We start from the raw sequence: 26,108 nt of genomic DNA on the forward strand, positions 1-26,108 counted from the left end.
ATGAGGATGCTGCCAACAAGTTAGTCAAGGAAGGACAGTTTTTTCAGTCTTTCAATATCCAGATAAAACCTTGCAGCGTGAGAGGTAAGGAGCCACGGGACAAATCATGTACCGGGATTCAAAGACAATTACCTTATCTTGATGTCAGTTGTTCTAAGGCCGCCACCATTGTGCCCATGATGAAACTTGAGCCAAAAAGGCGCCATGTTGAGATATCTGCAATGAATCAGCACCCAAATGGCTTAAGGATTCTCTCCGTCACAAACTCACTATTCATTACAGACGATGCTTCTATCAGATGCGTCAGTGACCTCAATTGTAATCTCATGTCGCTAGAAGTATGCCAGCTCCAACACTGCCACAAAATGTCTGTTGTATTCGGATTGGAGTCTAATCGCACGGACCCAATGGTATACGATAAGGCTGAGGCTGACGGGCCATCTATAGTGCTTTCAGTATTTCCAGCCCTGAAGATATTGCAGGCCTCCAATCTTAATAACCTAGTATGCTTTTTGGAGACCAGCGCTTTGGCATATCTTGAGCACCGGGGCAGGAGCTGGACTCTGAAGCTGAAGCTGCTAACACGCATTCACCTTGAGCACTGCTCTCGTCTGGAGAAAATTTTCCCATCCCGTTTGTCATTACCTGCACTGGAAACTCTGGTCATTCTCTTCTGCCCCAGCCTCAAGACAATTTTCTACAAGACATATGAAGATGAGGAGGTAGCACCTTGTCCACTTCCGAATATCGAAAGCATCTACCTTCAGGAGCTACCACAACTGCAGCACATCCATGAGGATGCCATGTTCCGTTTCGCAACACCAAAGTGGGAGACTCTCTTGGTCCGTAGCTGCCGATCACTTCGTCGCCTCCCATTCCTGAAGGAACATCCGAAGTCGAAGGTGAAGGTCAACGGAGAGCGTGACTGGTGGGACAGGCTGCAGCTGAGCCTGCCAGAGCAAGGCAACTACTACCAGCAGGTTCCTCCACCACCGGAGTTCGCATCCCGCAAGAAAAAACTCATCATCAAAAGCTACCTTCGGTGAGTCTCATTAGTGCCATGCACACCCAAGGTCGTCTGATCCACACTCTCTATTTGTTTCTGCGAGTTTTACGACATGCCCTGGTTGCAGCATGAGTGTGTCCTGCGCTCTGTGCAAGTGTGTTGTGTGTTTCTTGTAATAATAATCTTTGTGGGGGTTTGCTGTTTGTTTGGATTTTGTTTTGTCCATTCAACTGCAATCGTTGTGCTTTTATGCATGCATGAAGCATGACAATGCAAGTTGGGTTGTCGTCATGTAACAAGGCTTGTATGATTGCATTGTGTGAGGTGAGGGTGAACTGAAAGCTGTTTGTGATTTGCAACGGTTAATGTACTCTGTCAGTGTATCGTTGTACTTGTCTTGTGAGCTCACTCTCGTTACTGCTGAAGTGCCTGTTCTTATTTTCTCGGTGGAGAGCTCGTGCCATGCCATCATGAAATTGAAAGCATCGGCATCATCTCGAGGTCGTCCCTGATGAAAGCCTGGCCGCGCCGGCCGCCAAGCTGCGAGGCGGCAAGGCTACCTTCTCCGCGCGCGACGGTGGATTTGGCTAGCCGAGCGCTCCGTCCAGCACGGACTTGCCGACGCTGAGCACCGTCGACTCCATAGCTCTACTCCACTGCGTGTCCCTGTCAAGCTGGAGCTCCAAGCCTCCAGCTGAGTTGACTGCTCTGCCTTTTGTATTGCCCTTTGTGCCCACGCACGCCACCTCAGATTCCCGGACCGTTGGATTGACTCTGTGCGGTCCAGATTAGTCGGTGTAAAATAAAGGAGATAGATACCAGATCGTCCCGGTGGCTATTGCGACGGGCCGGCGGCCGGCGGCGGTCGGTGTCGATGAGCGACGAGGATGGACGCGGACGTGCTGGGCGCGTGGTGGAACTGGAAAAGGAGCAGCGGCAGGGGATTCCGGGGGTGCTCCGAAGGGGGGCGGCTCGAGGCGGTAGGGACCAATGGTCTCGCAGTCGCTGTCGTGCATACCTAAGGTGAGGCGCACTCCTCCTTCCTTCGTACTACCTTCCTTGTCCTTGGGATGGTTCGATTCCCACATGCCCGTGGCTCAGTGTCCCCCCATTGTGTCAGCAAGGTTGGAGACCATGGGCAAGCAACTGATTCCTGTGGATTCGGGTGTACTGTAGTTGATTTGCGGATTCTGATTAGCAAGCTACGCCAAATTGGCTATCCTCCAACGGCTGTTTAGGATCTCCAATACCGAGTAGTATGAATTGAATTTCACGCACTTTACGATCATCTAGTAGTATGAATTGAATTTCACGCGTTAGGAAATTGGGAATCAGTCAACCAATACCGAGTTAGTTTGGCCACCCTGTGACAGTTCAGCACTTTCGTGGGCTGGGATCTGAAGGAAATTCCTTTTTTTAAGAACTTATTAATCACTTTGCACAAGTTATTAACTGATGTCAATATTTTGATTTACTTGTGTTGTTTCTCCGTTACGGTATTACATGTGGAATGGTGTTAAGAAAAAGGGCAGTTGCTACTCGCTAGAGCGCTACATCATAGCAAAATCTGATTTTTCTTTGCCAACATCATTGAATCATAATTTACACACGATCTATCAAAAAACAATTTGTTGTTTCAAGGGCGAGCTTCCTTCCTTCTTTTTCTAATCACAGTGTGATTTTTTATACATGCATCCATCTGCACATCCGCAGTGTACCATTGGAAAAACGTTGCACAAAAACCGTGCTCCAAGGTACAGCTGGGAAAAAAAAAGATGGAAGGGGAAAAAAAGAGAGGAAACAGGCTTGAAGCCCTGGAATCATCTTCATCTTCAGGAGCTGCACATGGCAAATTGCTGGTTCACTCCGCTGGGTGGCTGCACCATCCAGCTCAGGTGGTGGCAAGGCATCAGTATGGAACTGAGGAGCGCCTTCTCAACATCTTGGGAGGCTTCTCTCCTTATCAAACACATCACATACTCCATCACTGCTGTATCGCAAGGCATTGTGATCCTTCCATCACTTGTGAACCCAAACTCTTCCTGTGATAGCTTCAGGAGCTCCGAGAAGACTGTTGTGTGGAGGTAAGCGAGGGGGATCTCAAACCGCTTCCCGTCGGAAGAGTAGACAATGCAGTTGCCCTTCCCTGCAACTATGCTGCTGCAAGATGGGTTGATCTCCTTGTCCACAGTTGTGACCCTTTTCCGCCCGATTGCACCCATTCCCTGCCACTTCTTGGACAGTTGAGCTAGCTTCTTGGAACTGATCATGGTGGCTTCCTGCCTTTCAAGGAAATGGATTCTTGTCTTTGAGATGAAAGGATCAGAATTGATTTGATTTGTGTGTGGTGATGGTTCGCCTTAGTGATCGTGTATTTATAGGGCACTTATGTAGTAGGACTTGGGAGGGTCTGCATCTTGGTCTTGGCTATTACAAATGGCAAGCTGGCAAAGGGACAAGCCCACGAGCTTCCTTGGTGAGATGTTCCTATCTATGGTTGGGAGGTTCAATGCACAGGACCATTGTTTATCACATGGTGGAGCCATGTTGACTGGCTTGGTACGTGATTGCTTCTGCCTACCAGAGTGGGCCTAATTTTGACTCAATGGTGCTAGGAGTATAGAGTCTTTTATTTATACATTAACAGGGTCCTTTTTCTATACGCGCTCATGCAGGGCGAAGCTATGTACAATTAGCCTGGTGCACACTGCACAGGCATGCCAATTGTCTTTGACCATATATGCACCAGTTTTTAGTTAAAAATATTCACTATACAGCATAATGCCACTTTGATGGCCACCACCATGATTTTAGTTCTAGCTTCGCCACTGCACTGATGTACTCTTTATATCTATCATCCAATGCAAGCTCTATTCATAACAAACAGTAAAAATTGGCATGTCCAGTTTTTCTCAGTTTGTTTCCTGAGATATTAAGCGTGATAACTGACTTACTGTCCCTTCTTATATAGGTTCAATTCACCCTATCCTATGTTGTTCAATGAGAATCACATTAGATGAGGTATATTTCTCTGCTCCTTACGGTATTATTTGCAGAAACAATTTCATTCCGCATCTGCCGGATTTTGTGGTCTCTTTTCCAGCAATTGCCATGTGATGGAAACAAGATAACATGGTTGCGAATCAGCCAAGGCATTCTCTTGAAAGTTGTTTACATCTAACATAGAAATTTGGCAGCCAGTATATTCCACCTAACTATATAAACTTTTGCACTAAGGTTCCTGCTTAGATGGAGCATATATTTTGCTACTTCTCTTCCTAGATGGCATGATGGTCTGTGGATGAAGTTCGGATCTGAGAATGTTCATTCTAGTGTTGAGTAAATATGTATAGGTGACAAAAGAAATATCCCGTGTTGTTTCAATGAAATAAAATAAGCTTTTACATTTATTGATGTGCCTAGTTGGTGAGCTGCAAGGCCATGAACCTGTCAATGCGATGTTTGCTACAATGAAGGCTGTGCGATTATGAATCTGATGTTGCTGGGCCAAAGTTGGGTGCACCGTGGTCCTTGCAATGGCCATTGTAGGGACTTTGTAGTTGAATAATTGGAGCTGTATTCTGCACTAGTGGCTCTGCATTTGATATAAGCACTCAGCAATCATCTTAGTCCCAGCTCTTGTGAACATAAGGACAGATTTATAAAAGATCCTTTTGAGAGCGACCATCAAAAAGATTATCTAGGATGCTTCATGAGTCCTTCCTTAGTTGATGAGAAGAGAGCCGTACAGTGGCCAAGAGACACAAGGGAAGCATGTAGGGTCCTGAGTTTTAAGAAGTAGCCTCCTTCGTTAGTTGCCTAAGGAGAATTGGAGATGTCAATAGGCTAAATGCTTTTGCCAACATTAATTCTGTTAGGACGGTGCTGGTTGGTTGAAACAACTTGCCCGGCAATCCCTTAGTACCGCCATTCTACGTTGTGGCCCAACTAGCCCCAGCATCTCATGTGCTCTCCATTTCCTTGTTTCTTCCTGCCATTCCTGGTAGACTCCTGCAATAAGACCGAAGTTATCTGAATACAGTTATGGCCATTTCTTTTTAAAATTGTCGGTACTTTGACTAGTGCTGCATGGCAAATTTTACGACCATGTTTTTGCGTTGAAATAAGCTTATCCCACGTGCATATCTGACTCCAGTCCAGGTGGTCATTTCAGGTTCTCAACTCTCCATGCCCTTTTTGTGATTTGAAGAAGGCATATTCTTTGTTTAGGGTCTTCAGGGGATACTTGATTACATATTTTACTTGTGTAATGTATACATCTTTTGTCCATCATTTCAGGTGCTTTTTCATAAGTCTCAAAGTTGAATAATATGATCTTGGGATCAGGATAGTCAGTTGCTCTGGATCATATGTTAGAAAGGTCAGTACAGCACAGGGAACCTACCAACTTACAAGCACTTTAACCTGCATACAAATCTTCATTTATATGATGATGCGCTGATTTCACTATCTCTGCCACTGTGCAATAAGGCAACTATGCCATTAGTATAGTCCTAGTATAATACTACATATTGTTATATCCATTAGGATGTAGTAACTTGAGTCATGAATAAGGAGACTTCCTAGACCATTGATCAATTCTGATTTACATTTATTACAGAAAATGTTAATTAACGTCGTTGTTTTTTTGGTTCAGATAACTAGAGTCAAGTAAAAAGGAGATTCACTAGAACATTGGTTAACTGGAGTCAGCCTTACACTTTCTTGTTTCAATGGCAAGCTTGATTCCTTTTTTTCTAATCACAATGTGATTATTTTTACATTCATCCATCTGCACAACCAGTGTACCATTGGAAAAACAACGCACAAAAATCGTGCTCCAAGGTACAGCTGGGAAAAAAGATGGAAGGGGGAAAAAGAGAGAAAACAAGCTCAAAGCCCTAGATATCTTCATCTTCAGGAGCTGCAGACAGCAAATTGCTGGTTCAATCCACTGGATGGTTGCACCATTCTGCTTTGGTGGCGGCAAGGCATCAGTATGGAACTGAGTGCCTTCTCAACATCTTCAGTGGCGTCTCTTCTCAGTAAACACATCACATACTCCATCACTGCTGTATCACAAGGCAGTGTGATTCTCCCATCACTTGTGAACCCAAACTCTTCCTGTGACAGCTTCAGGAGCTCCGCGAAGACTGTTGTGCGGAGGTACATGAGGGGGATCTCAAACCGCTTCCCATCAGAAGAGTAGACAATGCAGTTGCCCTTCCCTGCAACTATGCTGCTGCAAGATGGGTTGATCTCTTTGTCCACAGTTGTGACCCTTCTTCGCCCAATTGCTCCCATTCCCTGCCACTTCTTGGACAGCTGAGCTACCTTCTTGGAGCTGATCATGGTAGCTACCTTCCTTTGGCTTTCAAGCAAATGGACTCTTGTCTTTGAGATGAAATAGTTAGAAACGATTCGATCAGTGTGTGGTGATGGTTTTTGCAGCGATCATGTATTTATAGGGAACATATGTGGTAGGACTTGGGAAGATTTGCATCTTGGTCTTGGCTTATCATAGACGGCAAGCTGGCAAGGGACAAGGCCATGAGCTTCCTTGGTGAGATGTTCCTATCTATGGTTGGGAGATTCAATGCACAGGACAGGTCCATTGTTTCTCACATGGTGGAGCCATCTTTACTGGCTTGGTATGTGATTGCAGCCAGAGTGGGGCTAAGTTTGACACAATAGTACAAATTGCTGGGTTCAGTTCTTTTATCTTGCTTGATCTCAAGTGGGCACTGGCTTACATTGCTGGGTTCAGTTCTTTTATCTTGCTTGATCTCAAGTGGGCACTGGCTTACTCCCTTGTTATATATGTGCAATTCGCTTGATATTGTAGTTTCCTATGATAATGTCTTTAACCAAGGTACATCAATCCGCCCTTATGATTTTATTTGCCAAATTATTTCAATTTTGCATTTGCCGATTTTTCTCTTGTCTCTTCTCCCGCAAGTGCAATGTGATAGATACTAACATAGTTAAGAATCAGCCAAGGCATCTTGTAAAAAGATGTTTTTTTAATGTAGAGATCTGCCGATCATTATTTCTACCTAGCTATATAAACTTCTTGCATATTGTTCATGGTCAGAGCAGAACATATCTTCTTTTGCTAATTTGCTGCCTAGACGGTCTGTTGAAGAACGCTGGTCGGTGGATGAAGTTGGAAACCGACGATATCCATTATGGTGATGAATATATGTATAGGTGACAAAAATGGTCCATGTGCTTTCAATAAAATAAAATAAAAGGGTCCATGGCTTTTGCATAGTAGCTATTGATGTCACTAGTTTGGCAAGCAGAATGGCCATGAATCTGTTAATGCAATGTTTGCTACAACAAAGGCAGTGCACTGATGTTGCTGGGCCAAATTTTGGTGCACCGCCGTCCTTGCAGAGGCCATGGTAGTAGGATGATTGGATATATATTGTGTACTAGTGGTTCAACGTTGGATGTAAGAACTGGACAATCATCTTAGTCCCAGCTCTTGTAAACATAAAGACATATTTTATTATTTATAAAGTAATCAGTTGGAGAGCGATCATCAAAAAGATTATCCAGGATGCTTCGTGTGCCTTTCCTTTATCTGATGGCAAGAGCTGTACAGTGGCCAAGAGACAACGGCCTGTTCGCTTCAGCTTATTCAGCTAGCTTATCAGCCACCAAACAGTGTTTTTCTCTCACAACAAATCAGCCGTTTCAGTTTTTCAACCGGCTTATAAGCTGAAGCGAACAGGCCCATGAGGGAAGCATGTAGGGTCTTGAGTTTTGACAAGTAGCTTCCTTTTTTAGTTGTGGAAGGAGAACTGGATATGTTGATAGGCTACATCCTTTTTCTAACATTAATTTTGGTTGGGACGGTGCTGGTTGGTCGAAACAACTTCCATTGACAATTTCTTATCGTTACTGTGCACTGTGGTCCAACCGATTTGTCCCCAGCATCTCTAGTGTCCTGTTTACCTCTTTTTTTCGTGTCATTTCTGGTAGGTCTCTACATCAAAGGCTGCATCTATGAGCTATCTCCCTATCTGAATACCATTTGGCAATTTCTAGTAGAAATATTGTTGTACTGTGACCAATATTTTGTGTGGAGAAACTTAGAGCCATACTCTTGGCGTTGAAATAAGATCGTCTCATCTGCATATCTGACTCCACTCATCCTGGCATTCTGCAGAGTGGGGTCTTCCATGCTCCCTATTCATCCATGCCCTTTTCTGAAGAGAGATACTGATGTCGCTGTGGTCGGGTTAATTCTTTTTGCAGGTGACTTATCATGTCATGTGTATCAGACCTTATGCACCTTTGCATCAGATCTGTTACAAATCCAACGTGCAAAGTTTTTGTGTTAAAAAAAAGGAGGCATATTCTGTGTTAGTTTCAGGCGATGCTTGATAGCAAACTTTAACCTTTGGTCCAACATTTTAGGTGTTTCTTTTCTCAAAGTCAGAAGTAGAATTGCATGATATGGGGATCAAGATGGTCAGTTGCACTGGGCACACGCTAGAATGGTCAGCACAGAACACAGGACACCTACCAACTGCATGGTAACTTGCCTACAGATATTATTATTGATACGGTTGATTTCAAAAAAAAAATCCATCTTCACATAAACTGTGCAGCAAACAATAATTTGTTTTCTTTTGAAGGAAATGTTAATTCTGTATCTCATTGGATGGGGTTTGCTATCAGTAGTGAATATACATCATGGGCCAGGCCAAAAAAGCAATGTCTCCCTGCCTCGGGCTCAGTCCAGCAGCTGTTTTGCCCCGGGCTGTAGTAGGGCTGGGCCAACAAGGCCACAAGTAATCGCCGGCCCAGTCCGTCAGGTGGTCGTCGACCTCTGTGAGATTCTGAGAGGGGAAAAGCGCCACAGCCACAGGCAGTGAGCTAGTAGCGCTAGCAGATGATGCTCTGCACTCTGCAGCAGCTGCAGTAGTGAAGTCACAGAACAATGTAGAGTACCAGAACAGTTTGAAGCAGCTGTACTGACTACTGAACTCTTGCCCAACTCTAGCTTTATCAGCAACTACCGGCTTGTTCTATTATCATTTTTTTTTTTGTATTTACAAGAGTGATACACACTGGCTGTTCTGAACTGCGTGTGAATGCTATAAGAAGGCAACATTGTGGTTCCTTTTCTATTTTTAAATTAATCATATTTGCACGGAAAAGCTAGTCACTACTCTTACCCGTTTGATTAATGGGTTCAACCACCCGCCCTACATCTTTTTCCTGCAATGTATGCTCTATCCTTTTTGTGGAAACCCTCTTCAAACTCTACATGTACCTTGCTTCTCGTTTATGTTCTCTACCATGCTAGTGTTGGCAAGTCTTATTGGTTATCAATGTCATACCTGCATCTTTCCCTTTACATTTTCCGTCTTCTTGCATTTTTGCTACATCTCAAATTACAAGGCTCAGGAAAAAAATTACATTTCCTAGAGGAGACATAATAAAGGGGCGATCCACTATTTTTGTTTTACATGCAAAATGCCGGCTGAAATGTGTTAAATTCACAGGCTACATCCATAGCGACTTTGTTGGAGAAATTGTTCATTTTGGATGGTATGTATGATGATATTTTCAGACGTCGAAAAATTTGTAAGTTGTCCTTAAAAAAGATTGTGTAATTAAGTTCGTGCCGAGTATAACAGGAAAGATTTGCACATTCAAATATATGCCATTATTAAATCCAATGATTTCTCCATCTTCGTCTAGAATCGCACGATCAGGACCTAACAAAGCATTTTCTTTCTTCCTCCTTAGGCCTCCTTCTTCCTCATGGCTCCTACTCTCCTTTTCGATTTGAGGGCACCTGCTGTCCCATCTGCAGCCCTCTCAACAGCCAGTGTCTTTGTCGCTAGCTCAGCCATTGCCGCATTCGTCATGTTAACCCCTTCAAACCCCCTCCCCCCACCCACAAAAAAAAAAAACAAAAACAAATGCCATCCGTTGGCACATTCACATCGAACGATTGGAGATATCTGGCATAGGAAACATTTAAGTTCCCGCCGAGCGTAATAGTCCAAATGTACACATTGGTACACGCGTGCGTCACTTCAAAAAAAAGGCAATTGCTATATGCCATCAAATCCAACGGCTTCTCAATCTATGTCTAGAATTGCATTAGCGGGATCTAACGATACACGCCCTTTCTTCCTCCTCCGGCCCCTTCTTCTTCCTCATCGCTCCTGCTCTCCCTCCTCTAGCCCTGCTCCGGCAATAGTACCGGTAGCGTCATTGTTTCCAGCTCAGCCATCACCATCTCCGCCACACACCCTCCCAAAGCTTCGTCGCAGGAACAAATGGGATCATCCATTGATCCGTTCAAGTTCCTTGAAAAACTTTATGCGTGAACGGAACATGCCAAACATGCATCATACCGAGTGGTTCGTAGCTCGCATACAATTCATTCATCATGGAGCATCTGCGCCGCTCCAACGGCCGTTTGCTTTGGGTGTTGGTGCATTAGACCCCGGCCCGCCGAAACCGAAACGCCTGTGGGCTGGCGGCTGCTCGCAGCCGTCGCCGCCTGGGCAAGTGGTCCACCAGGCGCCAGGGGCACGCGATCCCCCGCACGGTAGCCACCAGCTGTCACGCCGCCTGGCGGAGGAGTGCTACTAGTAGAGAACTGACCTTCCATCCACCCCTTTTGTCCTGATTAACATTGGACCCGTGACTAAAGTGGCTTTAGTCCCAGGTCAAAAATGTGCCACCGAAGACCACCATGGGGGAGGCTTTAGTCCCGGTTGTAAATACCAACCAGGACTAAAGCCCTCATTTAGTCTTGGTTGTAACAGCTACAAAAAATCCCATCAACGCTCCACCCTTTCATCCCGGTTGGAAATTCCAACCGGGACAAAAGACCCCCCTTTTATCTCGGTTGGTAATTCCAACCGTGACAAAAGGTTTTAGTCCTAGTTGGTAATTCCAACCGTGACAAAAGGTTTAGTCCAGGTTGGTAATTCCAACCAGGACTAAGGGGGACCTTAGTCCCGGTTGGTGTTTCCAACTGGGACAAAGCGTCCCTTTCCACGCTCCCCACCTTATCTTCTCCCCCTCTTCCTTATCCACGCACAGGCGCTCTCCTCCTCTCCCTTTCTTCCAGGCACTTCCTCTCCTCTCCTCCCTTTCCTCCTCTCTCCTCTCTCTACGCCGCCGGCACCTCCCCGGCCGGGCCGCTTGGCCGCTAGCGTAGGGCCTCCGCAGCCAGGCTGCCGGCGCGCGGCCCGCGGGGCCTTCCCAGCCGGGCCGCCTAGCCGCCGGCGGTGGATTAGGGGTTAACTGAAGTACAATTTTTCTTCCTTCTCATCTTGCATCTCCTACCTTCTTGTCAACTGGAACATAATATGACAGACAAGTTAATTTCTCATGTCACAGATGCCGCGCGGCCCTCAGGAAGCAACCGCAAGGCGCGAGGCCCTCATGTAGCAATCAAAATTTGTTGGGACAAGAAAATTTGTTTGGGGGGTGTGATGATGCCATCTTCCTTACTTCCCTACTCGCGTCTTCTCCTTGCAGGCAATGCGTTCCCCGGCTGTCCCTGATGACAATACACCCCAATGCTCGAGGTAGCAGGAGGAACGCAAGGCTGAGGGCCCTTAGCGTGAGGCACGCAGCCCTCCCCGGATTTTGGATTGTGCCCCGTTATGCTTGTTATATCATCTTCTTACTTTTTTGGTGAACGTGAATGCCAATGGTATACAATAGGTTCGAACATATTTGTACAAAGTTGTTGAGAAGTTTTATGAACTGATGATGGCCATCTTCCTGTTTTATGAAGTTCTTTGATATTGACATATTTGTGCAAAGTTCTTTGAGAAGTTCCTGAGAAGTTTTTTATGAAACAAATTTATCTGATCAAAATCAGAAAAAGAGAAGATCAACTGGAATATAAATTATTGGCCCATTTTTTTAATTTTTTAGAGCTAATACCAACCGAGACTAAAAGGGGCAGTGCAAGCGCCTGGCGTGGCCGCCCCATTAGTCCCGGTTGGTTTTACCAACCGGAACTAAAGGGGGTCTTTAGTCCCGGGTGAATGACCCGGGACTAAAGAACCCCCCTTTCGTCTCAAAAATTTTATCCCGAATGGACTTTCGAGATCTTTGAGGCCTACCAACTGGGACTAATACTTAGTTTTCTACCAGTGTGCGGCCGCCACCTACCCCGTCATCGCGTGGCGTGTGATCGATGCAGTGACGAGGCAGTCGATGGGGCAAAGTGGGAGCGCCCGGCTGTGGCGGAACCGCCCAACTTAAACTAGTTTAAATGCACCTAATCGCTGTCGAAATAGCAATTATCCGAAACGCACTTAAAACAGTATAAGTCCGGTCATCCGTCGAGTGTCCCTAGGACTCCTCGAATGATCCACGTCACGTCTCATAGCCATACACCAGGATTGTTTCCACGAGTGGAAAGCATTAACAAACATTACATTTTTACATACATACATGAGGTACGAGTTATTACAGGACGTAGTTTGAAATAGACTTAACAGTGCAGGTCAGAGAGAGATTCTAGGATTTAAACATAAACTGGTTCAGGTGGGAGATGAGCATTTAAGTTTTCTTCTGAGGGTATTGCGAGACTCGTAACAATACCCTAATTTTTCGGGGCTTCCTCCTCGGCTGACTCTTGCGGTGCCTCTGAAAATAGCCATAAGGGATAACCCTGAGTACGGGGTACTCAGCAAGGCTTACCCGACTAACCAATATAATAGCTTTTCTGGAACTATATGATAGCTTTTTCGGTGTACTGGCTGACACGCTTTTTGCCAAAAGAGCTTACTAAAAGTGAGACCTTAGCTTTCTCTTTTATTCCAATTACGTCATTACCTAACCATGCTAAATGATGACAAAATTGAATATTTTGGAAGCAACAAGGTATTAAGTCATACACCAAGTTATTAGTGAAAACATATGCATTCATGAAAGTATACTACGATGCTCAACGGTGATCAAGTGCATTCATAACCGAGAATTGCAGCGATCCGGATCAAATTACATCCTGCAGGAGAGTACCCTGATCACCAGCTATGTACGACTGTCCAGGTTGTACGTAACGACCTTTCGATTAGCAAACCCAAGGATTGGGAATAAGACTACCCGGACCCAGGGACGCACCCCCACATGGGATCCCACGTCTGGCCTGATCTCCATGTGAGTTTCAGGCTACGCCCCTGCCAATCTCCAGCACGTCAAGCACGGGTACGAAGTATTCCCGATCAGAGGGTCTACTAACCTACCGGGCTTTACTGGTCCCATACCCAGTAAGTAATCAAGTGTCATTCACTTGATCCAAGGTTAAGACAACGATCGGGCCTTAACCAAATTAATCTAGCAGACAGAACTACATCCTTAGCTTCTGTCCGCCTTTCAACTTCCAAGTTACCTTTCCATAATTAGCATGTACGACCCAACATTTCACCTTAAGGTTCGGTAAACAAATTACTTAGGCAACTAAGCATTTCTAGACTTGGGTTACTTACTAAATGTTTGAACAAGTGGCAAAGATGTCCTTAAAACAAGGTACGATAATGCACAAGAATGGGTTTCAATCAACTCCTAGACTTAGTGCATTCATATAGAGAATAACCGATAATTGGACACATGAAATAATAATTCCAAAATAATTAGGTATAATGAACCAGGGCTTGCCTTGTTCTATAAAAATGTTAGCACTGTCCGATGGATTGGCTTCGCAGGGGATCAACTCAATGATCTCTTCAAACTCCGGAGATCCTTCTGAAAATTCCAAGAAATCCTCTTCCGGTGCTTCGGTGTCTATGATCAAGCATATGCAGGGGTTAGTGATGCAACTTTTTTAAATACAAGACTATACGACTTTCCTTCATGATAAAGTTGCAAGCCAACAAATGACTATACAATTTATCATGATAAAGTTGCAAGCCAACACACAAAAACCCAAAAAGATTAACCCACCATTTTTATTTCCTTTACTAACCTTACCTTAGGCTTTTTATTTTATTTTTAGAAAATGTTATAATTATTTTCTAGTCTTGAAACCTAATTTCCTATGAGTTAACAATAATTTGTGATTATGAAAATATTATTTCATATTTTATGCATTTAATAAAAGTTAAGTATTTATTTAAATACCTTAAAGAAAAGGCATTAAACAAATACCTAAATTTTATTATTTTTCCTAGGGTATAAAAAATTTAATGCATAAAGGAAAATAAAACAATCCTAACAAAATTGGTTTCACTAATTTTGGACACCCCTAGAAATTTCTGTGATTTAAATGGTGATATCCGGATTTAATCTATTATTCTACAAAAAGAAAATCTAAATTTTCCCGAAAAACCCCCGGCCTACTTTTCTCACGCACCCTCTCCCTACCCTTTCTCTCTTACGCTAGGCCCGCAGCTCGGACCCACCTCTTCTCCTATTCCTTTCTACCCGCTGGCCTTTCTCTCTCTGCTGGGTTCACTGGGCCGATTTCTTTCCCTCTCCTCCTTTCCTTTACTCCCTGTCGGCCTACCGGCCTGTTGGACCCTACAGGCCCCCGGCCTTTTTTTTTTCCTTTATTGGCCGCCCGCACCGGCACCTGGGCTTATGGGACTCCGGCCCACCTAACTCCTTTGCCCGGTCGGCCTCCTTCCTTCCCCTTCTTCTCTGACGCGCGGGCCCGCTGTCACCAGGGCCTTCGTCTATCTCGCGCCAAAACCGAGCGTGGCAGGGGGCGGCGCGGCTCGCCGGTCGGCGCCCCACCGGCGACGGGGCTGGGTTGGGGAAGCATCCCCATGCCCTAGCGCACCCGTGCGCGGCGACAGCTCCCCGGAAGGTGGCCGGAGCTACTCCCTCCACGACGGCGGGCGGCAAAGCTAACGGTCGGCCGTGGCCAAGCACGACGATGGCACAACTCGCCCCTTCGACTACCTCTATAGCTTCCTGGCACCCTAAGAACTTACCTACGACTGACCACAAGGAAAGGAAACAACGGCAAGGTAAAGCTCACCGAGAGAAGGAGGTGTGGCGGTGGCGGACGGAAACGACGGCGGTTAAGGGCACGCCGGCGGAGAGGCTGGGCAACAAGCTGCTAGGGTTGGTGGTAGGGTGTGAGTGGAGGCGTGGACAGAAGGAATCGACGGGAGCTGCGTTGTGGTGGTGGAATTTTTGGTCGGCGGCGGTGGCTTGACAGAGGGGGACGGCGGCGGTTAAAAGGACAGACGGTAAGGAGCGGCGGCGGGAACGGTAGATATACGAAGTTTCACCGTGTGCATGGATGACACCGTGGCCTAGCCATAGACTTGCATGGTGAAGCGGTGGCCCTAGGCGTTGAGCTGGACAGCGAGCAAGGACGCCGGCGGCGACACGTCCCGCCCCCCTCTGATTTCCTTTCCCCCTTTTCTTTCTTTCATCAGAAGTTCAGACTTTCCCCGTGGCCAATTTTCAATCCGACGGTCCACAAACCTCTTAAGCAAAGTTGGAGATAATCTCAAGCTCTTCAAATTTTATTTTGGCTCTTGCTCGAGATAATCATCCAAACATGGTCAATTTTGAATTCCTTTCTCAGTTTAACTGAAATGTCCTGAAACTGGAATTCAGTTCGACAGTCGCCATATATGGCCATTTACCCCTCTGTTAAATTACTATGTGGGCAGGAGCCGCGTCCGATTTTTTAATTTCTCCGGACGTAAGAGTCCTAGCATTTCCGTTTGCGAACAGTACATGCACAATTATTTTATCGTGATTGTTTTTTTTTCAATTGTAGTAATTAACTGAGTTTGTTATGTTAACAAATTTGTGTTCAATTCATTATATATACATTTTTCTCTTTTTAGTTAAATATGAAACTTAATTGAGAATATTGAAATTTCCAAACGTTAGCATGGTATTTATCCCTGAAAACTTGATCACACATATTTAAATCGATTTGAGTAGTGTAGGGTCTAAGAACTGTGTTGCCTCAAAAGGCTGAATGTTCATTTTGTTAGTCCTCTGCGTATGCGCTCGTAATTGGCTTCGTGGATTTGTTTTGTGAGCTGCTCTATTGGCAATTGCTCACAACTGAGTGAGGTCAATTCAGATTTCCAGCAGCAGGAATTGCAGCAAGGAACAGGATGCAAGCCTTTACAATACTGGCTGCTGTTTATCTCTTTCAGCACGCCGGCATGGAAGTGCAATAATTGATCATCACATTGCATGATCTGTAAGATTGTCGTTGCATTGTTCAGATGATCTGTAAGCTAGGTTGTCGTTGCATCGCTCAGATTAACGATCCAGACATGTTGTCTACTATGGAACTGACACGTATCCTCTCACATAAAGTCATAATGTAGGGGATTCGGACAGGCAGACACACTAACCTCTCATGATTAGGGCTGGTCACCGGATCAGGCCAGCACAAGAGTACAGGGCTGACCGTATCTCCCTTCCTTGTTTAGACCCTGCAGAGGATCCCAAGGATGTCTTGCTCCATTTAACAATCCAAGCATGTCCATCTGTCCATCTGAAACCCTGAAACATCCCGGCATAAACTACTTCGAATCACAGGCCTGCACGGGCCCCGATCATACGGATATAATCCCGTACGTGATCCCCAATGATTCGTGCATGCTTGTGCGTGCGCAACGCCGCGGCAGCTTCGCCGTCGCCGGCCATGGAGACGCCACGTACCCTGTGTGCGCTCGTTCATGCACGCCCAACCACTTCTTCAGCTGATGTGCGGTTTGCAACCGCGGCGCACTCGGGCGACGCTTCCTAGTACGTGCCGCCGGCCGCCGTGCGTCTTGGTTGCCGCGGCCGCGGGTGGCATGCCAGCCAGGCCGTGCCGCCGCCGACATGACAGCGCACGGGACGGAGCATCTGCCATGTCCATGGTATATATGCGCTCGCACGGCAAGTCCGGCGATGGATTGAAGAGCTTCACAAGTGTACTGCGAATCCATCACGAACGTACGGACTACGCCCCCAGTGAAGTGATCGGTCATGGACATGGAGCACTGCGCGGCGGCGGAGCAGCAGCTGAGCAGGCTGCGGCAGCACGTCCTCGTCGCGTCGTGCTCCTCGCCGGCGGCGATGGCAGGCGCCCTGGAGGGCGTGGCGCGCGTGTACGAGCACGCGGAGGCGCTGGCGCGGTCCGCGCGCGCCGACCAGGTGGACGGCGAGCTGGAGGCCTCCGTGGCGCTTCTCGACGCGTGCGCCGCGGCGCGGGACGCGCTCGGCGCCATGCGCGCGTGCGCGCTCGACGCCGAAGCGGCCTTACGGCGGCGCGACGGCGCGGCGGCAGACCGCGCCGCGCGCGCGTGCGCGCGCCTGGCGCAGCGGGCGTGCGCGGACGCCAGGAGGCAGCGCCGCCGCGCCGGCGGATCAAGGTCCGAGCACCAGGCGGCGGGCGGGGGCGGGCACGCGCTGCAGGAGGCGCGGCGGCTCACCGTGGCCGTGCTGGAGCGCGTCGTGGCGGCGCTGTCGCGGCGCGTGGCCGCCGCCGCTGGTACCCCTCGGCCGGCGAGCAGTTGGTCCACGCGTGTGGCGAGGGCGTTCCGGAAGAGCGCCCGGGTGGCGTGCGAGGACGCCGCCGACGAGGCCACTGTGTCCTTGCCGGCGCTGCCGTCCAAGGACTCGCACGATGGCGAGGCGGCGGTGCGGGTGCAGCGGGAGCTGAGGGCAGTGGGCGACACGATTCAGCAGCTGGAGGACGGCCTGGAGCTGCTGTTCAGGCGGCTGGTGCAGTGCAGGGTGTTCTTGCTCAACGTGCGCAGCTGTTAGATTCACCAGAGCTTAAAATGTAGATCGAGTAGCCGTGCTTGTAGATCAGATAGCACAGATAGATGATCTGCGTGTAAAAGTTTTGACACTTGGTGCTCCATGCTAATGGAAAGTTGATCTCAATCTATGATGCATCATGGATCTTACCACAACCAAAGAATTATTAATGAAAATATAAAAACTCGGATCTGTACATGCCACTGGATAGAATTTCGATTCTCTTTGAAACATTTCGTTCCATTTTCTTGTCTTTCTTACATTCAAATATCATATATGTGCTTTATCTTTGTAATTTTTCACTTGATAGAATGTGAGAATGTGAGAGACTTCACACTTCAAACGAAACAAATGTGTAGCAATAGAGAAGAATCACACAAGTCATGCCTCCCTCACCATGCAGAGTAAAGCTGTGCAGTAATATGACAAAAAAAAATGTCATATTGTGCATCAACACGACAGGAATTAAAAAAGGGTGAAAATATCGCAAACAGACGTGAGGCATGCTCACCCATGGAGATTTCCAGGAAAAAATTTCCATCACTTAATGTACAAGGAATTAATCACCAAGGCGTCAAGTTCATGCACATAATTTCACGGCTACTAATTTTAATTCTGCCTGCTGAACGACGAGCAAGAAAACCGCCCATCCACGCATCATGCTGAATGGACTGGATTCAGGCGGCGCTTGAACCAGACATTCCTGGAACATGCCCTTTACCAGATGAGTACAAAAGGCGGATCCTGCTTCGGATTGCCCAAACATGCCTCTCAACACTGATGAACCTTCCATGAACCTCTTCTGTTCCTGTTCCTTTCAGACTCCAGGCCGTACTCTGAACCCAAACAGCACATCAATCCCTCGAGCGTGCACTGTACTCTGCTGGCAATGCATCCAACATGACAGCCCAGCCATGTAAGTCAGCGATACGTGGTGAGGTAGACAACAGGTGAAGGGCATCATCTTGTCTGTGACCTGCAATCAGGGGCAGATGGGGTGGTGGTCATGGAGGTTCCTGCTGTCCTTCCATTGTACCCACACCATCTTCTCAACCTCCTGATTATAAGTAGGCGACTGCAAGTATCGACACAACAATCAGTTCAGCCTTTGCTCCCTTTGCCTATCTCATCTCCCATCTCAACACTGAGATTGCTCAAAATTTCATCCCAAACATGGCCGGCCATCAGCGATCAACAAGCTGGCCGTCTATGGCTCATCCCAACAAGATTGAGATTCAAGAAGATCTGCACAGCATAAGCTCACTCATTTCTACGCCATCAGCTACCATCGAAGTGGTATGCGATGGTCTGAGGAGGCTTGGAGATGTCTACAGCTGCATCAATGAGGCCATATGCTTGCATAGCAACCAGGTACATGGGAAGAGGCTGGAGGAAGAAATGGAGAGGTCGCTTCAGGTGCTGGATCTCTGCAATACCGTGCAAGAAAGCTTCACTGACCTGAAGATGACCATCCAGGAGCTGCAAATGGTTCTCAACAGAGGAGACCTCCCAGTAGCTCAAGTTAAGGCTCAATCCTAAGCCCGCTTGGTAAAGAAAGCCAAGCATCACCTGAAGAAAGCTGTCAGCAAGTCTACCTCCCATGAGGATGCGTGGTTGGTCAGCTTATTGATCACAGCAAGAGGAATCGCTGTCTTGGCGCTCAAATCCGCAGTGGAGCTCTTGTCGAAGCAAATGGCTACCTGCAGTGCGAGCAAGTGGTCCCTTATCACCAAACCAATCCAAAAGAAGAGAGTTTCATGCGAGGAGGTGCAATTGCAGGCACTAGAGTTGGGTATTGTAGGCCTGGAGAGTTCAGTCGAGAACCTTTTCAGAAATTTGATCCAAACAAGGGTTTCTCTCCTGAACACTCTCAGCTCGTAGATTCTCCGCTGGTGCACTGCCATTGACATCCAAATTTTATAGGACCTGTCAATCAGCATGAAATTTTGTACATTGATTGTATATAGCTCAAAAGATATAGCAGTAGATTAAAGGCATGGTTCTATTATCTGGAAAAAGAAATTGCATAGGTCATGTGTTCTCTATCACTCACTTACGCTGCCAATCGGTTTAATGGACTTCATTTTTTAATTTAACTAGCCTGGAGGCTAGGGATGCAAGTTTGGTCTTCTCTAGGTCATTGGGTCGACACAAAATTCAACCAAAAGAATTAATCCGGATTTCAAAGCAAGAAAAGTGGAAAGAAATGAACCAAGGGAGTGACCCACAAATACCATTGGGTACCCACTTGTATCCCTACTAGTGGCCCCCATTTGAAAAAACAAGTGCTTTCTCTATGTATTATGTACAATCAGAATGTATCCAAACTGAAACCACCAAATGAATTTACCTTAGTCGTGATTGCTTGTTCCCTAGAAAAAACAAATCACATAGTATCCTTAACCTTAGTATTCCTTCTGTCTTTTTACTAACTGGTACTCCCTCCATTCTCTTTTGATAGTACTATTTCCTCTTGGCTCAGTGACTAGAGTTGATATTGTAGGCCTGGAGAGTTCAGTTGAGAACCTTTTCAGAAATTTGATCCAAACAAGGGTTTCTCTTTTGAACACTCTCAGCTTGTAGATTCTCCGCTGGTGCACTGCCATTGACATCCAAATTTTATAGGACCTGTCAATCAGCATGAAATTTTGTACATTGATTGTTTAATCATGCCATTAACTAGTTCTCGTAAACAAGCGATTCATTAAGTCCTAGACTTTTTGATGCCCATGTAGCCAATCTCGGTTGGAAGAAAAAATAGTCACGCATCAGACCTGAGACAACCATTAAGCGGATAGATAGTTGGACTGAAATATGCCTATCAAAAGCGAATGGAGGAAGTAGAATGGAATTTATGGATTTCATCATTTGAGCAATAAGTAATGAGCAAGCACAAATGGTATGCTTTACTTACCAAGTGGCCCAATTGAGCAGTGTAAGTGCTATCTCTATGTACAATGCACAATCAGAAGTTATCCCAACCGAAACCACATATTTGTGTACTTTAACAGTAATTACATGTTTACCACACTTCCTTCCATGCCTACAGACCTAAAGCTTTCAAACATCTTGCCAGATTCTCTCTGATTTCATATGCTACTGCTGTAGAAGTTCGTTGTTTGAGCTTACCACTTCATCTCATTACATTTCTGCTGCATCCGTAGGATTTTTTTCCTATTAATGTAATATGGCACGATTATCTAAAGATAGAAAGCTGAAACTTATGTTAAGTGTCAGCTATACTGTTCGTTAAGTCAAAAGTCGTACTTACATGGTAGTCCTTGCTGTTGTTGTAGTGCCAGCTGAAACATGCCAGCAGTGCTGCATGAGCAATGGAAGCGTCAAACACATTGCAAGGTTGAATTATCAGCAGAGTAGACAAATCATTCCTCCCAATAAACACCAAAACTACAGTTCTTCCCTTCTTCCTTCATGATCTCATATCTAGATCTGAAAGTAATGTAAACCCTCGTGTCGAGTGAATTGTCACTAATAATTCAGACATGCCAGATCGATAAGCTCACTCATTAACGTTTGTTGCAGTATTAAACTGCAGGTGCTTAACAATTTGTCTGTACTTCGGGGCTATGCACCTCAACACATCGCTTATCAACAGTGCACGGCATATGGAGGGTGTGGTGACCAAGGTTCCTTCTGTCATTTACTCTGTCCATGCCATTGCTTTTGCAGCTCTGTTATATAAAGGGAGAAGCCAAGGTCGAGCATCAACAAACTGCAGCTTCTCTTGCCTAAACTTCCCTTCCATCTCCACTTCTCCATATATTACATCAAAACTTCAACCCCAAGCATGGATTCCCACCTGAGATCCTCAAGTCTGCCTTCTAGCCCTCGCTCAAACAAAGCCGAAGTTGAGCAGCAGCTTGAGAGCATGAAGACAATCATCCTCATCACACTCAGCAACCATTGAAACGATGTGCAATGGTTTGAAGAGGCTTATAAGCATCTTCAACGGCATTGAGGAGATGATGTGCACACCGAGCAACCAAGTTAGCCTCTGCCAAACCCTGCAAAGGAAGGCAGTGGAGGAAGAGCTCGAACGGTCATTCGTCTTGCTTGACCTCTACAACATCATGCAGGAAAGCTTCGCCAACCTGAAGATGACTGTACAAGAACTGCTCCTGTCTCTTAAAAGAGGAGATGATGCAGCTGCTCAAGTCAAGGCATACATCCAGCTGACCAAGAAGGCACACAAACAGTTCAAGAAGGTCTGCAAAAAGACTACTTCTGATGAGAAGGATTGCAAGGTGGCGAAGGTACTGGAAGAAGCAAGACTGATCACTACCTCGCTGCTCGAATTCACATCGCGCCTCTTGTCAAAGCAATTTGAGATGCCCAGGCGATCTGTTATCTCCAAAACATTCCAGAAGAGAAAATTAGTGTGTGAAGAGGAGCAATTGCAGGCATTAGAGTGCAGTATCAGAGATCTAGAGAGCGGAGCCGAGCTTCTGTTCAGGAGCTTCTGTTCTAGAGAGCGATGCTGCACGAGTAGTGGAAACATAGAACATCGTGAGGTTGAATTATCAGCAGACAATACAAACCATTCCTCTCAATCAACACTAAGACTACAGTTCTTCCCTTCTTCCTCTTCATGACTCTTATCCAGATCGCAAATCCTCATGCAGAGTGGCTGTTGCCGCTAATTAAGACATGCCAGGCACATAACCTCACTCATAACATTTGTTGCAATATTAAAATGCAGGTGCATAACAACTTGTCTGGACTTCCGTCACTTAACACCGGTGCACGGCATATGGAGGGTAGTGGAAAAGATTCTATCTGTCGTTTGCTTTATTCATGCCATTGCTTCTGCATTCTGTTATATATAGAGAGAAGCCTGGGTTGAGCAGCAACAAACTGCAGCTTGCCTTGCCTAATCCTCTCTTCCATTTCCAGTTCTCCATAAACATTAAACAGCATCATTGTTTCAACTTTGAGCAATGGCGTCCCATCTGAGATCTGCAAGTTTGCCTTCTAGCCCTCGCTCAAACAAATCTGAAGTCGAGCAGCAGCTGCAGAGCCTGAAGACAACCATGGCTTCATCATCAGCAACCATTGACATGATGTGTGACAGTTTGCGGAGGCTTGGAAGCCTCTACAGCAAAATTGAGGAGGTGATGTGCACGCCAAGCAACCAAATCAACCTCTGCCAAACCCTGCAAAGGAAGGCAGTGGAGGAAGAGCTTGGGCGGTCACTTGTGTTGCTTGACCTCTGCAGTGCCATGCATGAAAGCTTCATCGAGCTGAAGATGAAAGTACAAGAACTGCTCTTTTCTCTCAAAAGAGAAGATGATGCAGCTGCTCAACTCAAGGCATGCATCCAGATAACAAAGAAGGTGCACAAACAGTTCAAGAATGTCTGCAAAAAGACTACTGATGAGAAGGATTGCAAGGTGATCAAGCTACTAGCAGAAGCAAGATCGATCACTACCTCAGTGCTTCAATACACATCGTGCCTCTTGTGTAAGCAAATCGAGATGCCCAAAAGGTCTCTTATCTCCAAAACATTCCAGAAAGGAAAAGTAGTGTGCGAAGAGGAGCAATTGCAGGCATTAGATTGCAGTATCAAAGATCTTGAGAGCGGAGCGGATCTTCTGTTCAGGAGATTGGTCCAGTGCAGAGTTTCTCTTCTGAATACTCTTGGCTCATAGATGCCCCTAGTTATAAACCCCTGTGATTGGCATCCAACTTTTAAAGGATTAGTCAATCATTAGAACAGTTTTGCAGTATGTATACTTGCGGATATGTACAGAAAAATTCAATGAATCAAAATATAGAAATTTCTTTGCCAAAGTTCATGTCGTGAATTTCACCATTTATGCATGCCTGTGATATCATTAATATGCTAACTACATCACTTGCTATATCGTCCTCTACACGCATGTCTAAGAAAAGCTGTGTGCTTGGAGTATATCGTCCTTTACAAGCAACAAATATATTTAACCTCAAATATTGAGGGCATTTCCTGTTCAGTTAGGTTTTTGGTGCAGCAAAAACTAGACAATACTGCCGCTAAAAAAGATTGATGTCTTGGTTATGGGCCACATGGCCTTAACTAGTTTGCAAATGTCATGGTACTCACATTTGCCTCATGTGCACAATCCTTCCATAATGGGTCCTACTCTGCTCTATGCAGCTGAAACATGCCAGCTCAATAGACGAAAGCACAAGCTATAACTGTGTGATTAGCGTGATTGTAACCAAGTAAAGCATCTGCATTTTCACTAAATAACAATAATCATACTGATACATATACGGATATACCACCAATAATATCCAGTTAACAACCTGTTAAACACTTACCTGCACTATTTCAAGACCCGCAGCAATACCAAGAATGAATGCAGATTCTTGCTACCAATAATTGGAACATGACAGAGTGTCACTCCCATTTTCAAAATGTCTGCTGCCTGGTGGTCCAGAGTAACATAAATCACGTGGAAAACCTTGATGGTGTGGCAATTCTGCAGCACTGTCCTGAAACCACAGCAGACAGCATCTTGAAAATGAAATGGCACGATTCCCTCTGTCTACCACCCAAAAGATGCTCTCTTAGCTGCTTCTGGTGTATAAATAGGCCTTCAAGAAGGGATAGACACATCAAACCAAAGTTTCTTCTATCATCCTCAACACCTCAAGTCTTCAAACCTCAGATACTCCAATACAAACAATGGCTTTCCATCTACGATCAGTTAGCCTGCCATCTAAGAGGCTCTCCAATGAAGCTGAAGTCGAAGCCGAGCTGCAAAGCCTGGAGGCAAGCACCTCTTCCCCTTCTGCAACCATCGAGTCAGCATGCGATGGTTTGAGGAGGCTTGGAGATGTCTACAGCCACATCGAGGAGATCATCCACTTGCCTAGCAACCAAGTTTGCTCCATCCAGCAAAGGAAGGAGTTGGACGAGGAAATGGAAAGTTCTCTCGAGATAATCGATCTCTGCAATGCCATGCAAGAGAACTTTGCCGAGCTGAAGACCACCATCCAAGATCTGCTGGTGGTCCTCAGAAGGGGAGACGATTCAAACACTCAGGCCAAGGTCCTTTCATACATCCGCTTGGTCAAGAAGGCGCAGAAGCAATCCAAGAAGACTAGCAAAAAGCCTACCTCTAACGAGTGCAAGCTGGTCAGGCTATTGCTCAAGGCTAGATTGGTCGCCGCCTCTCTTCTTGAGTTAGCACTGCGCCTCGTATCCAAGCAAGGGGTGATGCCCAAGAGGTCTCTTGTCTCCAAAGCATTCCAGAAGAGAAACGTGGTTGTTTGCAAGGAGGAGCAGTTGCAGGCGTTAGAGTGCATCATTGGAGATCTTGAGCATGGAGCAGAACAACTGTTCAGGAGGATGATCCAGAGCAGAGTTGCTATCCTAAACATCCTTAGCTCATAGATTCTCCTCAAGTTTAGACACTCTAACATCCTGCGATTGGCCTCCGCATTTTAAAGGATCTGCCAATCCTCACACATGTACAGTACCTGTAAATGTACAGAGAAAGTAGTGAAATTGAAGAAAACAATTTTGATCCAGACAAACTTTCCTGTCCAACAGTCTATACATGTTTCTGATTTCAGTAGCAGTTTCATCTTTTTGAGTTGAGCACAAAACGTAATTACGCTAACTACATGATTACCAGCAATAATGCTCTGGTCAGTGGCCACCCACTAACTTCCACTACCTAAAGGTCAGTGGGTCTAAATTTCTCAAAAGCATGTGCATCTCGCTTTGATTTCCAAAGTGGCCATGTTACCCGCACTTGTTTAGCCCCGCAATAAGCACCCCATCCCCTTGCTGCGCGGATCACGCTGGCACGCCAGCTCCGCCCCACGAGGCATCACCGTGTGATTAGGCGGTTTAGCATTATTGGGTTTGTTCAATCGCCCAAATTGCAAGCGCGATATGCACCATGCGCGGCAACTTTCCCGGCATCCAAAATTACAGTGCTTCCCCTTGTTATTCGTAATGGAGTAACACCAATCGAGCAGAACCAATTCATGGATCAGCAGTTGGGATGAATGATAAGATAACGCCAGCTGTTCGAAGTAAAGAACCAAAATGGAGTAGTAGGAAAGTGGGGGAGGTCAAAGCGCAGCTCATGATTGCCAGAGCCCTGGTCTTGTGGCTGGATAGGGTGCAGGAATATCGGTCCTTATCGCAGGATGAGTCCAGTTTAAGGAGTCAGCTCAAATGCAAAATCCTTGATCTTTCTTCTCTCGAGCGCACCATAGCACGCCAACGCTCTAGGCTTGTGTTCCTGAAGGAGGGTGACGCCAACACTAAACTTTTCCATATACATGCAAGCCACCGCACAAGAAAGAAGCACATTGCCAGGCTTGAGCATGAGGGCGTCACTGCAATCAC

The 26,108-nt window shown here is 46.1% G+C and overlaps 5 protein-coding genes and 1 long non-coding RNA gene across 6 annotated transcripts; 4 read left to right on the forward strand and 2 right to left on the reverse strand.

Moving 5' to 3' along the window:
* Positions 1 to 2,458: 2,458 nt before the first annotated feature.
* LOC101757353 (auxin-responsive protein SAUR36) lies at positions 2,459 to 3,437 on the reverse strand. The gene has a single exon (XM_004974099.3). The coding sequence runs from the start codon at positions 3,274 to 3,276 to the stop codon at positions 2,839 to 2,841; it is 438 nt and encodes a 145-aa protein (XP_004974156.1). The 5' UTR covers positions 3,277 to 3,437; the 3' UTR covers positions 2,459 to 2,838.
* Positions 3,438 to 5,701: 2,264 nt separating this feature from the next.
* Positions 5,702 to 6,552, reverse strand: LOC101757754 (auxin-responsive protein SAUR36). The gene has a single exon (XM_004974100.4). It carries the CDS (start codon positions 6,356 to 6,358, stop codon positions 5,924 to 5,926), a length of 435 nt encoding a protein of 144 aa, XP_004974157.1. The 5' UTR covers positions 6,359 to 6,552; the 3' UTR covers positions 5,702 to 5,923.
* A 4,556-nt stretch (positions 6,553 to 11,108) lies between these two features.
* Positions 11,109 to 11,785, forward strand: LOC111257746. The gene is made up of 2 exons (XR_002678326.1): positions 11,109 to 11,298; positions 11,390 to 11,785. It is a non-coding gene; the product is annotated as an uncharacterized LOC111257746 (long non-coding RNA).
* A 9,887-nt stretch (positions 11,786 to 21,672) lies between these two features.
* Positions 21,673 to 22,635, forward strand: LOC105914620. Its single transcript, XM_012846904.1, has 2 exons — positions 21,673 to 22,014; positions 22,588 to 22,635. Exons 1-2 carry the CDS (start codon positions 21,673 to 21,675, stop codon positions 22,633 to 22,635), a joined length of 390 nt encoding a protein of 129 aa, XP_012702358.1.
* A 63-nt stretch (positions 22,636 to 22,698) lies between these two features.
* LOC111257732 lies at positions 22,699 to 23,409 on the forward strand. Its single transcript, XM_022827809.1, has one exon. The coding sequence runs from the start codon at positions 22,699 to 22,701 to the stop codon at positions 23,407 to 23,409; it is 711 nt and encodes a 236-aa protein (XP_022683544.1).
* Positions 23,410 to 24,342: 933 nt separating this feature from the next.
* On the forward strand, positions 24,343 to 25,282 carry LOC101781406. Its single transcript, XM_022827421.1, has one exon. It carries the CDS (start codon positions 24,429 to 24,431, stop codon positions 25,137 to 25,139), a length of 711 nt encoding a protein of 236 aa, XP_022683156.1. The 5' UTR covers positions 24,343 to 24,428; the 3' UTR covers positions 25,140 to 25,282.
* Positions 25,283 to 26,108: the final 826 nt, after the last annotated feature.

This window comes from Setaria italica, chromosome VI, assembly GCF_000263155.2.
Source record: "Setaria italica strain Yugu1 chromosome VI, Setaria_italica_v2.0, whole genome shotgun sequence".
In the NCBI taxonomy this organism is placed as follows: domain Eukaryota; kingdom Viridiplantae; phylum Streptophyta; class Magnoliopsida; order Poales; family Poaceae; genus Setaria; species Setaria italica.